At 34.8% G+C, this 17,603-nt stretch overlaps 1 protein-coding gene across 6 annotated transcripts in view; it reads left to right on the top strand.

Moving 5' to 3' along the window:
• Positions 1 to 270: 270 nt before the first annotated feature.
• The window catches only part of LOC119533446 (cell surface glycoprotein CD200 receptor 1-like), a 39,467-nt gene continuing 22,134 nt past the window's right edge, over positions 271 to 17,603 (top strand). For 2 of the 6 annotated variants that reach the window (XM_037835518.1, XM_037835505.1), the window contains exon 1: positions 271 to 699. In XM_037835518.1, the coding sequence (XP_037691446.1) occupies positions 633 to 699 (67 nt within the window). In that variant the 5' untranslated portion in view covers positions 271 to 632. The remainder of the gene's footprint in view (positions 700 to 17,603) is intronic. The other 4 variants (XM_037835512.1, XM_037835487.1, XM_037835492.1 and 1 more) reach the window with 2 other exon arrangements.

The raw sequence follows: 17,603 nt of genomic DNA, 5'->3' as shown, positions 1-17,603 counted from the left end.
TAAACTACCATATTAGTGTTTGTTACAGAAACAATAGAAACTAATAAACTTAGGATGCTTCTAGAGGTGTGTGGTGACTCCCATTTAGACAGTAATTTCATCCAATAATTTTCTAAAGAAAACATTTTATTCTAAATTTTATTACTAAGACTGTACCTTTTCAACCTGGAGAAAGTTCTCATGACTGGGAAATGAAAAGCATAGGTTAGAAATAGGTAAATATCTTGTTTTACTTTTTAACCCAAGTTTAGGCAAATCTGTTTGTCTTGGGGACGTTCCATGCCTGTCAAGTTATCTCTGTGCAGCAGAAGTGAGAAGAGAACCAATGAGCTGAAAGATAACTCAATCAATCTGCTTCCTCCGTCTTTGCTTCAGAGCTTCGTACAGGAAATCTATTGCTGTGTCAAGTTCCAGAGAAGAATTTCTTCTGTTCCAAGTTACTAATCAGGCTGAAACACAGAGGTTTGAAGGAAGGCGCTAGGAGGAAAGGAGTGCCTCGCTGCTGATGGGCTAAGAGGATTCATTGGCGAGAAGTGGGAGTTGGCCAGAGACAGCCTCACCATGCCCACAGCTTCCACTGTACCTGTGTGGAGGGAGAGCACTGAGTGAACGGCAGGAAAAGAAACACAGAGATGGTCTACGCTTGGAGAGCTTCTGACCTCAGGCTCCTACCAATTTTGACAGTCTTCTTAGTGGCTGGTAAGTTTGAATTCGCTCTGGGAGCCTGACAGGAGAATGACTGGTGAGAAACTTGGTCTCAGCTATTTCTGCTTTTTCTGTCCCCTCTTATGGAGCAGTGCAAGTTCACTGTGATCACAGATATGGGGGAGGCAGGGGTCACTTAGATTTATTTTACTCTATTATCTTGATTTTATCCTTTTACTATTTCCTTATTTATTATACATTGTATCCTATTATAGTTCACCCGTCTGTTTCCTTTGGCTCACTACTCACTTCCTCATCTCCCTGCACCCCCTTTTTGAATGAGGCAGGATAAATGTGGTAAATACCAGTAGCAATCAAAGTTCTGGGTTGTATTTATCTCTTTCCTTGCTTTATTTTACCTAAGAATCCAAACCCATTTAGGGCCACGTTGCTAATTGTATGAATTATGAAAGTTTATTGCCTTTAATCACTTTCCATGACTAGGTGATTTTTTAATATGATATGCTTAAGTTATGATGGTGTGCCTATGATGTCGGTCTGTATCTTTAAGGTGCGTGGGCTGTAAGAGACTCTCTGGGTTAGAGGACATACTCTTCTCCGTCTAGGTTCCTGTGGGAGTTGTATAGAATTTAGGGTTGTTTGGGGGTGGGGGAATCCTGGTTTCACTATAGAAGGTTGGTGGGAGTTGAAATGAGAGGGAGTTTTCAGGTTTCACTTTTAGTAGATGGGAGCAGCTGCAAGGAAACTGTGGAGTTGGTTTTAAATTTTATGATATGATAATTGAAGGAAGACAATGTATTTTTTTCTTCATATGAACGACTGTTTAAAATACTGTCTGTTTTCAAAAAAAATATTATTTCCCCACATTAGTTTTACTGGTGAGCACACCTAAAGTAACCATATTCTACTACTGTACCTTTCCTTCAAGTGCTTTCACATGCTTTTTCTCCTTTGATCAGAATAGCAACCCAGTGAAGTGGGCATGGAAGATAGTTCTTCATTTTACCAAGGTAGAAACTGAGCCTTAGAGAGATAAAATGATTTGTCCAAGGTTATACTACTGGTAAATGCAGACTCACACCCAGTAATAATATGCACTAGTAAGTATTACTAAACATTTTAACAGACAGTTTTCCTCAATATTTAGCCATTATGCTTTTCACTAAAGAGCATGATTATTTGTGCCACTGCTGAAACAACGTTAAGCCATTACTTAGTTATGAGCTTAAAAGAAAAATTTTCTCACTTAAAAAAAATTAAGTGATCTGACTCTTCTAATAGTTGACATCTTGTAGAAAGCTCTTACAGAAATTAAGCAGGGTCCAACTTGGGAGGAGAAGCCAGCTGGAAAAGGAACAGTTATGTCAAATTTCACTATTACTTTTGGGTCAAGGGAAAAAAAAATTAAGATCAAAACATAATCTATACTTCCTGATTTGAAAACTTAATACAAAATTACAAAAATCAGAACAGTGTGGTGTGGCTTAATGATAGACATATAGAACAAAGGAATAGAGAGCCCAGAAATAAACCCTTGTATCTATGGTCAATTGATTTTCAACAAAGCGGTCTAGACCATTTAAAAGGGAAAGAGCAGCCTCTTCATCAAATGGTGCTGGGAAAGCTGGAATATTTACATGCAAAAGAATGGAGTTGGACCCTTACCTTGTGCTATATACAGAATTAACTCAAATGTGTCAAAGACCTAAATGTGAGAGCTAAAACTGTAAGACATAGACTGTAATTTTGAATTTTAAAGATTTGACTTTAAAAACTATTACTGCCCACCACTAGGAGATGCTATGTGTATCAAATCTCTGAAGTCTGTGCTAGTATCATTATAAAGTTTTCAAAATATTTAGGATTGAGATATAAGAAGATGATATGCAGTGACTTGCCATGATAAAGTCACCATGAGGTAATTCAGAATAATAAGAAACAAATCACTTGGACCAATGTTAAGAATGCTGCTTTATTATTAAACTGCCAACTTGAAATAACTCATTTGGTGCAAGATAAATTCACGAAAGATCAAGGGAGGTAATGACTTCAATGTAAAACAGCATCTTTTAAAAAAAATCTGTATTTTATTTACTTATTTACTTACAACTTCAAACAGCATGGTTATTAGACAACAGGTTTGTTATGAAAATACCTGAGGGGAAAATGAGAACAATGTAGACCATCTACCACAGAGTAAACTCCCCCAGTCCTGTGCCTGGTCCCTTTCCGTTGTACTCTTGCCCCCCCACACCCCTTTGTCCTCATTCTGTTACTTCTGCTGTTGTCTAGTATTTTTCTTGTGTGTTCAAATTGTATTCTGCTGTTCTAATTTAAATGATTCTATCCTTTAAGACAGTTACTTAAGAAACTGTTTTTGAAGTTATGGATTACTGAAAAAGGAACCCCTACATTTTTCTTCCTTGGGCTAATTTTACTTTGTTTATTTCTGCCTTCCACTAGGGGGCAGGTCATAACAAGAGGAAGAGACAGGCCTTTTTAAAATATTTTCAGTAGCTCTGCAAAAGATAGAGAAAAAGATTAAGAGCAATTGCAAAAAAGGAAGGGGTTTGTCCTCATTAATTACAGTCCTAGCTTCCTTTTCTAGTTTGTGATAGTTTCTGATTTACATATTATAATAATTTTTAGTTATGTTTTCCACTACACTTCTGTACTTAAGCACCTAATAAATTAATCAAAAGTACCTGTTGAGAGCACTAGTATGTGTGGAGGCTATGTAGGGGCTAGGGGGATAATGTATTAAAATTATTGATAGTCAAAATTAGGGAGATAAAGCTAAGATGAAACAATGAGAGAACATTTAAAATAAGTAAAGCTTATGAACTTAGTAAAAATTCAAAGATGGGGGAAATTACAGTGGATTGGAGTTGTTGAAGGCTTCATGGAAGAGATGGGCTTTGAGCTGGCCCTGGAGTGATAGGTTTGGTTAGATGGAGAAAGGCAGAGAAACTGCTTGGGGTATGGATGTGTAGTACAGATAAAGGTAAAGTGGTTCAGGGAGAGAAAGACTCCTGGGTCGATGGAACAGAGAATATATATTTGTGTGATAGTGGGAAATGAAGCTGGATTTCAAGGGTCGTTGAAAGATAGATAGAGGAAACTGAACCAAAGTACAGGAGTTAATGGAGAGCCATATTTTTGTTTTATGAACTGGAAAATAACATAATAAAACAGTATTTTAGGAGAGTAATTTGACAGTAGCATCCCATTGATTGGCAGTGACTCTTGATAAATGATTTATTTTGTTATTGAAGTTAGGAGTCAAGCGCTTCCATTTTAGGAAATCACATGGTGCTACTGAGAGACATATAGAAGAAGATGTCAAATTCACTAAAGAGAGGTAAGACACCTAGGTGGAAAATTCCTACAGACATTTGGAATTACAGCACACTCCAGGTTTTGTGAATCATTAGTAGAATGATGATCCCACAAGATTTTGGATTTGTGTCCTAGGAGTCATAGTTACCTCCTTCCTTTCTATAACAGAGGCCGCAATCTCAAATAGATGGTCAGGGAGGCAATCTGGGGTATAAATGGAATACTTGACTTTAAAGAGGAAGAGAGAAACTCTTGAAATTGAGGAGTTAGATAATAAATTAGATATAGGGATGCTAATAAGTTGAGGATGGCAATAAGATGGATGAGAACAAATCAGAGAGTTCACAGTAGACTAATGAATATTTCAGTTAATGGTGCTGGTTAAAAAAACAATTCACTTGTCATCTGGTTTTATGTGTATCTGAAAAATTTATCTGCACACAGTGATTAGAATGTACTATCCTTATACTTTTGCCTCCTCCCTCTTGTTATCACTGACACACATAAAGTGCTCCTGACTGGGATTAGGGAGCAGACCTGTGGTTATGAAATAGCTTTGGACCATGTGATGCTAATTGCCCTTAAGTATCAGATCTACAACCATGACTTTTCAATAGTTAATATATATAAAACAAAATTTATATAATAGTCACAATGAGCTCATTTTTTTCCTGAGGAAGAAACAACACTGTACATGCATTAACACTGAGCAAAGAATTTTTTCCTGGCTAGAATCAATATGCCTTATGTGTCCAGAGAGCCTAGAAAACATTCTAAGAACAAAATCCTATATTTAAGGAAATGAGTCCGAAGATTGAAGCAGAAATGGAAGTTTTTAGAAGCAAATCATTTACTTTAAAAATCTCTGCTCATTTGAGTTGTTCATGCTATTGTAGGTTCTCCAGGAAGCAGACGCAGAGTTAGAGTAAGTGGTATAGAATATTTATTAGGGAGGTTTTGGAAAAAATAACCTGGAAGGAAGGGGAAGGGTGCAGAGGAAGAAGTCCACCTGTGTTAGGAGCAGAGGCTGCCTTGGGATTTTGGGCAAGTTATCGCTGCAGGTGCTAGGAGCTGAAGACAGTCATCTGTTACTGTATCAGAAAATCATGTGAAGGAGATTTTGGGTGGCACATACAATGTCCATTAAAAATGCTCTTTTCTGTGCTCTGCATTCCTTCCTGAAGTTCCAAGTTTCTGTCTGTTATTATTTCTCTTCAGTCTAAATTTTTTTTATAAAACTTTTTTAGTAGTGTAGGTGAGCTGCTGCACAATTCTCGAAGTTTGCTCTTATCTGAAAAAGTCATTTTCATTCTTGTAGCATATTTGGGTGGAATATAGTATTCTGGGTTAACTTTCTTTTTTTTCTGTCAACACTCAAAAAATGTTTATTCACTATTTCTGATAAGAAGTCAGTGGGCACTCAAATGGTTGTTCCCTTGGAAATAATCTCATTTTTTTTCTGTCTGGCTGCTTTCAAGATTTCCTTTTTGTTGTTAGTTTACAGCACATATAATGTGCCTATATATGGCTATTTTCATATTTACCCTTCTTCAGGATTTCTGAGTTTCTTGAATCTGTAAAATTATGTTTTCCACCAAATTTGGGAAATTTTGTTTATTTGAACTCTCTCCTCAACTCCCAGAACTCCAATATACATATGTTAGAACTTTTGCTAATTCATCACGCATCCCTGAATCACTTTTAATGTTTTCTTTCCAATCTTTTTTCTGTCTGTTATTCTGATTGAATAATTTCTATTTATCTATATCCAGGTTTATTGACTATTTCTGCTTTCATCTCCATTCACTCAGAGAATATTTTATTTTAGATATTATATATTTTTAGTTCTAGAATTTCCATTTAATTTATTAATATTTGATATCTCTTTCTCTGCTGAGATTTTTCTGCCTTTTTGTACATTATTAGCATATTTTCTGTTACATCGTTGAGCACAGTTTTAATATCTGCTTTAAGATCCTTGTCTGATAATTCCAATATCTGGGTCACTTGAGATTGGTCTCTCTTGATTGTCTTTTCCCCTAAGAATTTGTCACACTTTCCTGGTTCTTTGTATGTTGAGTAATTTTTCTTTCATTGTGAATGTTACAGTGCAGAGATTCTGGATTCTGTTATATTGCTCCATGTGGTGAATTTTTTTTTTAGGATGAATTTAACTTGGTTGAACTCAAACTGCAAACTCTGTCTCTTGGAAAGCACTTCAAATCTCAATTCATTTGCTTTTAGCTAGTCTGCTTTTAGTGTGTCCTGTAATGTATGGTTCAGCGTCAGTCAGAGATGTGAGCAGAGTTTATACACAGAATTTGGAATGTTCCCTTTCTGACTCGTACTTTCTAGCAGCAAAGGCTGCCCTGAACTCTGTCCTTTGGTTCTTCAGACCAGAAAAACTAGTTTTCTGTCAGAGTTTTATCTACCTAGCATTGTGCCAACTAAAGCCTTCCCTGAGAGTAAAAGCTGTTAAAATGGGTAAATAGGGGAACTCTCTCTGAGCCATTTTCTTCTTCTAACTATTGACACCCCTTAAGGATCTTTTTGCTTTGTCCATCCTCCAGGGCCTTCAGGGTTGTTTAATATTTTATCCAGAATTTATAATTGTTATCTGTGGGAGAATTGATCTGGCAGGAACTTACTTGACTATACCAGAGAAGAACTCGCCTCAAGTCCATGTCATTTTAATATCATTGTGTTTTTTACCACTGATATTGACTTGGACATGGAAATTAAATTATGATATTATTAAATGTCTATTTTCTTTCTAAATTTTAACTATGCATTGAAGGTTTTGTTTTGATGCTTTTTTCTCAATAAAATATCACTCTTCCCACCTCAATTTTTAGATACTAATATATCTCTATGTTGAATCTAAAAGTTTGTCGTGGCATATAATTCTAACCACTAGCTGTGTTATCTTTAATAAATTGCTTATTATGTTTAGCCAGTAATTTCCTAACTTGAAACATGAAGGGACTGTATGTCACTATTTATAAGTATAGAGTTTTCAGACAGTAAAGACTTTAGAGACCTTTAAGTCAGACCCCTTCTTTTTATAGATGAGCAAATAAGGTCAAGGAGTGTTAAAAGAATAAAGATATTACCCAACTTATTAGTGGCTGAACTGAGTTTGAATACCTCTACAAACAGAAATTAGGAGAAAATAGATATGGTAAGTATGTGTGTGTGAGTGAAAATAGATTTTTAGATATGTTGCATTAGAAATGACAGCAAGAATTAAATGGAAAGAAATAGCAGTTAAAGGTTTGAGATTCTTGTTTAGGAAAAATGAGTCAAAGCTAAAGTGTGGGTCAGTTATGTCAGCCAATAAATAAGGGAGTATCTGTCATGTTAGGAACTGTGTTTCACACTGGAGATGCATAGATCCTGCTCTCTTAGAACTTAAAATCTGGTAGCAAGATAGATATTAAGTAAATTATTGCAAATAATTAAATATAAAGTGTGTAAGGAGAAACATAGGAGGACATAGAAGTATGTAGTTGTTAAGTCTAATCTGAGCTCAGGGTCAGGGAAGGCTTCCCAAGGGAAGTGATGTTTATGACAAAGATAAGCAGAAAATATCTAGGCAAGAAGAAATGAGGGACAAACATTCTAGGTTGGTCAAACAGCCTATCTGAAGGACAGCGAGAGCTCAACTGTGACTGGAGTGGTGAAAGCAAGGGAGAAATCAAAGTGTAGAGGCCCAGTTGAAGTTCTGGTGTTGGGAGAGAATGACAAGGGAACGCACCAAGAGAAAGAAGAGGAGGTGAGACTTGGGGAATTCTTACATCAAGGTGCCTAAGGAGAGAGGCAGACTTCCAGGGAAGATAGGGGAGGAGACTGAGAAGAAGGGAAGGAGACAGAGATGGAAAAGCGTAGGGTATAGTGATGGAGGCTAAGGAAGAGGTTTTAGGAGAGAGAAGTGGTTAATAGTATTAAATGTGAAGTACCCCAGCAGCACAAGCACTGAAAAAATGCCCCAAGTTTGCATTGAAGTTTGAGTAGAAGTGTGGGTGTTACAAGATTGCTGGTATTAAGAAAAGAGAGGTTGGGGAGACAATTTGAGGCTGTGGTCAGAAACCAATCATTCTAGAAGTTTGGCAGCAAAGAAAAGAGAAAGGATCATAGCTAGGGGAAGCCTGGGTATGTTTAGTGTGTTGTGAAAATTCAGTGATTCAATAACAGTTTTTTTTTTTCCTTATTGGTTTGTGTGTGTGTGTAGCTTTATGTTGTTTAGTGATTTCTTTTTCCTTGCAGTTTTGTTACTTTACCATGGAATGCTACTTTTCCCCAATGTTTTATCCATTACAGATATGAGAATATCTGATATACCATTCATTGTTTGGTATTGTCAGTTTTGCCAATAAATGTCCAAGTGGTAAATATTGGTAGATTCTAAATAATTAAATCTAGTTATTTTTATTCTCCCAAAAGTCATTCTGTCTCTCCTTAATTCACTTCCTCCTGGATGTCCCCCAAACATTGTTCTAAACCAGTAATTTTAAACTCGTTTACTGGCAGAGTCATCTGTAGGGCCTAAACTATTAAAGATGCTGTAGTTCCATCTGAAGCCTAATCAATTAGAATTTCCAGGGTGTGGAGTCTGGGCATCTGGACTTCCACAAATCTTCACAAGTGATTCTGATGGATAGCCAGGGATAACAACACTGTCCTAGGTTGTTCTTAGTTTTTTTTTTGTCACCCAAAATATCCCTTGCTATCCCTCTCATTCAGCAGATGGCTGGTCACCTTCTGATTTACAGCTCACACGATGTGGACTTCTTTCACTTTTCCCTGAAAGTGCTGTTCCTGAGGGCCTGGACTTCACCTCATTCATCCCAGATCTCAGCACAGCTTGTTACCCTTGAGTGGGTACTCAAAAAATGTTTGTTAAGCTGAACTTCCTCAAAGCGTCTGCTGCGTTGGTAACCTCTCTTGCCATTTTTGTTCCTTCCTTAGAGAACAAGCACCAGTCTTCAAAATCAAACCTTCACTTTGCTTTTTGTCTCACCTCCTCCCAGCCCTTCTGGGATCCTGCTTTGCTGGGGATCCTCCTTCATTCTTGTAACTTCTAGCTGTCCCTCTTTCTGTCTACAAATTCTGTGTGCACCTATATTCTTAAACAGTCATGTCCCTCAAGTTCGACATGAAAAGATAAAGCCAATGTTTCATTTCTCCCATTCTGTCAAGTTCAAAATTCTTGAAAGAGTGGTCTACATCTGTTGACTTGATCATCTCTACCTGGCCCCTTCGATCTAGTTTCTGGTCCTATGTCTGTGCTAAAATTACTCTTACAGCTCTTAAAGATCACTAAGGAAAGCCTTTGGGTCTTTATTTGAGGACTTGCCTGCATGCTTTGACCTTGATTATTTCTGTCCTGAAATCTCCCCTTCTCTTGGCTTTAGGGCACTACATTTACCTTCTACTTTTCTGCTCCTTCTTCATTGTTTCTGCTAACTCCACTTTCTGTAACAGATTCCAAATTACAAATGTTTACAAGACTCTGGTTTGGCTTCTTTTCTAATTACCACATCAGAGATGACAGTTTGGCAAACTATGGGCTGGATTGGGATTGCAGACACTTTTAGTTGGCTCATGTGATTTTAAAAAAACTTTGTATTAGTTGTAATACTTTAAAATTGGGAGATTTTGCCTAAAATCTCTAATCTGGCATTAGAGTTGCTATGAGGATTAAATTAAATGATGTAGAGAAAGCACTTTCCATTGTGTCTGAATTTTATAAACATTCAAAAGGTCATGACCTAATTATGGTTTTGCTGTTTTCAAAGCTTGTTTGTATATTATTTCATGATTTGTTTCTCCTACAAAAAGAATTTTTGCTTGTTTCTAGTGTTTTGAATTAGAAACAATTCTGCAATTAATACCCTAGTACATATATCTTTGAATATGTGAATATGCATATCTAGTCACTATATATCTAGCCATTGAACTTGTTGGCTTTTGTGATCACTGATACACATTTGTGCAAAATCTCCCTTGAGTAAGGGAACAAGTCTGTTTTCACAAACTATTTTGTACTGTTTGATGGTGACTGCCTCAAAAAAAGAGAAGAAAAATAGGCCCAGCAATATAGCTTTTATTAGCACTATGTCCTAACCAACTGATACTGACTTTGTGATTATTATGCATTGAATATTATGCAAATTTATTACATACCATAATTCTTTTTACTTTCTATGTTTTATTCATTCATTAAATTCATTATTGAATTTTTGTGTTTTGGAACTTGTTATTTTTCCTAAACTCTTCTCACTTTTTCTTTTTTATAAACCATCTGGGTGTTTTATTTTTGTCTCTGTGCTGTATCTGAAGTGTAAAATTATAGTCATTAGCTGTGTCACCTTCAGTAACTTAATCTTTTGTTAGTCTGTCTTTATCTTTCACTCATTTTTCAATTGTTTTTCCATCTCTTTTTTATTGGTTGATATATTTTCTGTATATTTTTGGAGGAAATTAGCTTTTGTTTATCATAAACTTGCAGAGAGCCTCCAGGATTTTGCTTAGCTGTTGACATGGACACAGTTTTTAATTTTTATTTATTTATTTATTTTTGGTCATACAGAAATTTTAGATCTTTAATAGTTAAATTTCTCAATATTTTCCTTTATGGTATTTAAGTCTTACAAAGGGGTTAGAAAGATTTTTTTCACTTAGGCAACCAGATGTCCTGGTTTGCCTGCAACTTTCCTGGTTTCAACACTGACCTTCTTGTGTGCTAGAAAAGTACTCGGTCCCAGACAAACTGGCATGTTATTCACCCTTTCTCCTATTTAAGATTAAAGAAAAAAATTGGCCAGGTTTTCTTCCAGTACCTTTATTTTTTAATGTTTGAATCTTTGGTCCATTTTATTTTGGAGTGAGATATGAGATTTGAACAAATGGGAATATGTTTTTGTTTCTTTTTTTTTTCAAATGGTTAACCATTTCTTCCAATACAGTCTATTAATCATAAAAATAACCATTCTTTCCCTTATCAGTGTGAATAGACACTTTTATCAGATACTAAGTTCCCATTTGTGTAAATGAAGCAACTGAAGTTCAAACGAGTATTCTGTGCAAGATTATAAGAGAAATGAGTGGAAGAGATAAGATATTAGCCAATGTTCTTTACTCTAATTTGTTCTTTTTTTCTATCTTAGTTGCTGCTAAAACTTTGATTTTCTATCCTGTATTTTATTTACTGAACACCTAATTAGGTGCTGTCTGCTACTAAATTTATGTCTTTAAAAATGTAAATCAGTTTCATAAATTGAAGTGTAAGAACATGAAACATGCTGCCTGCTAGGATGAATTGTTCAGCTTATTTTGTAAAAAAATGTAAGTACTAATTTGTATTTGTTTTTTATTATTTTAATTTACTTTTATGTAACATATATAATACATATTGCAGATTGTATGATATATATACATTTGAAAGAATAATTATACAGTGACTACTTGTTTAAGTTACAAGACAGGTTATTGCTCTTTTCTCCCCAGTTGCACCCCTTAAGCTGTACTCTAAGGGTGCCTTTACCTTTTGGGATAATTATTCCTTTTGGGGGATGATCAGTCCCAGTTGCTAGTTACATTTTACCATCTATACCTGAATTTAATTTGGCCTCTTTTTTTGCATTGTATATAAATGGAATCATATTGTGTGTAATTTTTTATAACTTTTTCTTTAGTCAGTATTATGTATAAGATATAACTGAGTTGACGTTTGTAGTTTAGTTCACTATTATGGGTACTTTTTATCCTAAAATTTAATAAAATGTTTGGCCAATTTTGGAAAAATTCTGGTGCGGAATAACAAACATGATTTAAAATAAGAAATCTCATATTTGTTATTTTAGTTTCTTTCTTTTTTTGAAAGCAAGGATTTATGACAATTGAAATATTAAGCTATAAGATATATGAAGGAAAAATTTTTAATTTTAAAACCATATTGCATTCAATATCACTAAAATGGCAAACATTTATTTTTCCTTTTTTTTTCCCTCCTCCAGTAGCAAAATACTTTTGCCTCAGGAAGAAAAAAAATCCTAAAATCATTTTTTCAGAGTAGTATAATAGCAGAAGTTGAGATTGTTTCTCTTTTTAGCCCTGGCTTTTCTTCAGATCCTAGCACTCCCTATGATTCCTCCAGCCCATGTCCTCTGTGCATATTACTTTTATTTAGAATGTGCTTTTCCCCTGCTTTGACCATTAACTGCTTTTCATCCATTGGCATAACAAATTACCCCCAAACTTAGCGACTTTAAAACAAGTATTTATTATGTCACAATGATCCAAGAGTGAGCGTGAGAGAGCATGCCCAGAGAGAAGCCACAGTCTTCAAGTAGCTCACTATCTGTAGTGACATCCCAGCACTGCAGTTGCATTCTATCCCTTAGAAGTAAGTCAGAAAGCCCAACCCACACTCAAGGGTGGGGGTGACGAAGGCATGAATACAGGAGAGGAGGCGGGATTCCTTGGGACTATTCTAGATGCAATCTCAGCTCCTACTCCCGAGAAAGTTACAAAATTCATGAACTTTCTGACTGTCTGTCATGGACTTTCAAGAGTCAGATTACACCAAGAAAACCACGCATGAAAGGCAGAAATGTAATTAAACCATTCTGATGACAGTTCATCTTGTTTACAGGACTTCTAGAAAAGGATACAATTGAATTTCATAACGGTTTACTTTACTCTTTTTAAACTCCCCAAACAAGAAATATTCCTTTTTTATGTCTAACCTATATCCACAATATATATTTTTATAAAATGCAATACATTCAGTAACTAAATGTTAAGGTTGAGATTTTAGTTCTTCTTGAGCCAAGAGATTCACGGTAAAAAGTTTCTGTACTGTATTGACTTTACCATATTGCTGATCAGATAAAGGTTATGTGCTTAGTGTAGCTAAATAAAGGTTGCTTTGGCGAGGTAATTTGAGTTACCAGTTCTTTGTGTGGTTAAGAGCTCAGTCACAAATTGCATTTGTTTTAAATGAAACCTTTTATCTTTAGGAGAAATGCACTGCTTAATTCCAGCGACTTAAAACCTCAATTTATAATGTGGTTTGAAAACTTTCATGAGTTATTCCTTACTTGTTAAGCAAATAAGAACGATAGTCGATGTTTTGCAGAGGGGAAACATAGAGCATATAGATTCATTTAGCTATCTAAATATTTTCAGGAGAGAAATAACAGTAAGAAGTAAAACTCATATTTTCCAGCCATTGCTCTATATTTGCTCAGGTCTATATTTGTTATAACTTGCAGAGTTTTGAATTTTGAACACTTGAAACACCAAATGAAGAGTGAAATAATTCTAGTATTTGCTTTTCCTTATGCAAAATATGTGAATATTTTTGCAGATTTTAAATAACATATTGTTTTCTTTCTATTTTTTTATAAGTAGTAAATTCATAAATATTAAATGCCAATTAAGATGATGAATTGTAAAACTCATAGTAAGCAATAAGCATGACTTCCAGTTAGTTCAGCATTAGCCTAGAGGCTAATTAGTCCTGTAGAGAAATGTAAATAGAACTGTCAAAATAAAACTATTCCAAGTATTCTTTTTTGTGGCTATGTGATGGTCTTATCAGAGCATAGCCAAAATTTTCAGTCTACAGTTTTGCTCCAAATTAGGGGTTCTTTTAGTTTAAAATTTATTTTATCATCTATTTTATTGCTTTGTTTATTTTTTTCTCAAAAGACCTGCAAAATGAATAAAAGGGCAGTGAGTCATTAATTTTTTGTTTCTCATGCCCATCCACTAGAAATAATGAATAAATCTTAGTAACTATATTAACTAGTTAAGTATGGCATAATATATGCCCTGTTTACTGAATCAGGGGTATTTACTGAGAGTGGTGAAATATCAGACATGCCAATCTGTAAGTTTTTTAGTCAGTGTAGCACACAGAGCAGAGCATTTTGCAACAGATAAAAACTGTTTAACATCACAAGAAAGCCATGTGTGGTTTCTGACAGCCTTTTTTTTCACTGAAGGAAGGCTTTATGGAACATGGGTTTGCACAGTCATGCCTACTCGGTGTCTGTTTTGTGGGTGGTATATGCTTGTTCAGGCAAATGGCAATGAGCATTTGGGAGAGGAAACTTGTGCTGCTTGTTGTGACTAAGAGGTTTCAATAGTAGTAAAATCATAGAACAATATTAGTCTGCTGATGACTTTGGCTTAGAAGGAAGCAGGTTTTTATTTTTCAACATATTTTGGTGTCATCGATTTTTGTTTTGTACTTTCTTTTGTATTTATTTGTGTGTATGCATGTTCTAATGTGTGTTCAAACCTGATATTTCTTATACTATTTTTAATAACCCTTTGCACTTCATTGAGGGATAATTTATGTACAATGAACTACCATTTAAAATGTAAAATTCAATGAGTTTTGACAGTTGTATAGACCTGTGAATCACCACCACAAACAAGATACAAAACATTCCCATCCCCCTCAAAATATTCTTCATGTATCTATCTTTTCAGTCTATTCTTGCCTTCGTCTCTGCCTTCTGGCAACCACTGAACTGCTTTTCGCCCAATAGAGCAGTTAGCCTTTTACATAAATGTTATCATGTAGTATGTGCTTTGTGAGTCAGCCTTGTTTCCCTTGATGGAATGAATTTTGAGATTCATCAATGTTGTTGTGTATTCCTTTCCAATGATGATGAGAACCCATTGTAAGGATAATTTATCCATTTACTTGTTAATGGACATTTGGGATGTTTCCAGGTTATGGCTATCATGAATAAAGCTGCTATGAACATAGTCTTTTTGTGAATATGTTTTTATTTCTCTTAGGTGTATACTTAGGAGTGGAATGACCAGGTTTTATGATAAGTACATGTTTGACTTTTGAAAACACTGCCGTATGCTTCTCCAGTGTAGTTATACTATTTAAATTCCCACTAGCAATGTGTAAGAATTCCAGTTGTTTCACATCCTTGCCAATACTTGGTATTCTCAGTCTTTGTAATTTTAGCCATTGTTAGGGGATGTGTAACCATTATCTCTTGGGTTTTTAACTTCAATTTCCTTGACGATTACTAATATTGAACATCTTTTCATGTACTTATTGACCATTTGTATATTTTTTGTGTGTGAATTGTCTGTTCAAATAATTTGTCCAATTTTTATTTTATAAAAATGATCTAATTTTAACAGTTCTTTATATATTCTATATAATCAGGTACATATATTGCAAATATTTTTTCTTATTCTATGGTTTGCCTTTTCTTTTTTTAAGTGGTTTTTTTTTTTTTCTTGGTCAGTTCACAAATGAGAATGTTTTTCTCATTTTATCCTAATAAAGATGTTTCTTTCAAGAATCCAACTACAAATACAGAAAGACAAGGAAAGAGAGGAGTCTCGGGGATCCAGTGTTTGCTCACAGTTGAGTTACTGAGAACGTCACCAAATGGGAAAACCAAACATACTGGACCATCAGCAAAGAGGGAGGGAAAGGAGTGGAACTGGCATGGAGACAGGAGGGAGACAGGACTTGGTGTTGACCCCTTGCTGCTTCTGCTTTCCCCACTATTTCTCCACACTTCTTTGCAGGGAGGGGAGGCACTCTACCTGAAGATGTGGAAATGGGAGACCGTGTAGGAAAATGGGTTGGCCCTGGGAGGCTGTGCAGTTTGACCTTCCATGCCAACCTTGGGCTTTTTTTTTTTTTTTTTTTTTTGTGAAATGTGAGATTTTTATTTAAAAATATGATTGAGTAAAATAATAACATAGATCAAGTTTTGTCTGAAACAATTCAGTAGCCAAATTCAAGAGGCCAGTATTTATGGCTGTGTTGATCAGAAATAACCTGTAAATTTCTCTCAACCTATTATCTATCCCTTTTCCTATTTCCTATGATGTCTAGACCAACTATTATAATTCCCTACTGGGCCTCACCCTAGCAGTTCACAAGGAATTCCAGCCTAGCAGAAACTGCTGTGCAAGACAGGGCAATGGAGGCCAGAATTCCTTTAAGAGGCCTTCCTATGCTTAGGTCACATCATGAACTTACCAGATTAAAAATGATATCTTAAAGAGCAAAAGTTTTAAATTCTGATAATGTTCAATTCATCAAATTTTTCTTTTATTGTTTGTATTTTATGTGTGGCCTAAAAAATCTTTGTATACACAAAGATTGTATATGCCAATGTCACAGACATTCTCTCTCCTATGTTTTCTTCTAGAAATATTAGAAATAATATTATATATACTATTGGCTTTTACATTGAGGCCAATAATACAATTTAAGATAATTCTTTGTGTATGGTATGAGGTAAGAGTTGGGGTCACATTTTTTTTTTTTTTTGCATGTGGATATCCAGTTGTTCCATTATCATTGTGGAAAAGACCTTCCTTTCCCCGTTAAATTGCCTTAGCGCCTTTGTTGAAACTCAATCGACCATATGGATGTGGATCTATTTCTGGATGCTCTCCTATTCCTCTTGATTTATATGTTTATACCTTAGCCAATACTAGACTCTTGATTTCTGTAGCTCAGAGTAAAGCTTGGAATTAGGTAGCAGAAATCCTCCAATTTTATCTTTTTAAAAAAAAATTGCTTTGGTTATCCTGGTGGATTATATTTCCATATAAATTTTAGGACCAGCTTCTCAATTTCCACAGCAATGACTGCTACATTTTGATTGAGATTATGTTGACTCGATAAACCAATCTGAGGAGACTTGACATCTTAACAATATTGAATCTTTCCATCCAAGAACATGGTATTTCTCTCCATTTCTGTAGGATTTCTTTCATTTATCTCAGCAATGTTTTGTACTTTTCATTGAACAAGTCTTGTACATCTTTTGTTAAATTTATTCATATTTTGTGTGTTTTTTTGCACCATTGTGAATGGAATTGATTTTTAAAATTTTCCAATTGTTTGTTGCCAGTATATAAAAATATGTTTATATGATTAGAATTTTATCCTATGACCTTGCAAAATTCAGTTAGTTCTAGTAGTTGTTTTATAGGTTCCTGAGAATCATGTTGTCTACAAATAGAGATAGTTTTACATCTGATTTTCCCCTTGCTTTATTAGCTAGGATCTCTAATAAAATTTTGAATAGACAGTCTTACTTTGTTCCTGATCTGATGATGAAATATTTCATAATTAAGTATGATGTTAGTTGTAGAATTTTTGTAGATAGAGTTTAACAATCTGGGGAAGTTTCCTTCTATTCTTATAGATTTTTTTTTTTTAATTATGAACAGATATTGAATTTTATCAAATTCTCTTTCTACATTTACTGAAATGATATGTTTTTCATCTTTATTATGTTACTATGGCAAATTTTACTGAATGATTTTTGAATGTTAAACCAACCTGCATGCCTGGGGTAAACCTTATGTAACATGTTTTAAATATTGCTAAATTATATTTGCTAATACTTTATTAAAATTTTTGCGCCTTATTTGTATGAAGATGAAGATTGTTCGTCTGGCATTTATGTTATTTGCAATGTGTTTGTCTTTTTTTTTTTTTTTTCTGGATATGGGCTTTTTATTTTGAAATACTTTCAAACTTACACGAAACCCTATACAGGAAACTCATATATATCTCTATC

The sequence above is a fragment of the Choloepus didactylus genome, chromosome 1 (assembly GCF_015220235.1).
Source record: "Choloepus didactylus isolate mChoDid1 chromosome 1, mChoDid1.pri, whole genome shotgun sequence".
Taxonomy (NCBI): Eukaryota; Metazoa; Chordata; class Mammalia; order Pilosa; family Megalonychidae; genus Choloepus; species Choloepus didactylus.
The sequence above is the reverse complement of the archived record's forward strand: the minus strand, read 5'-3'. Positions and strand labels throughout refer to the sequence as shown.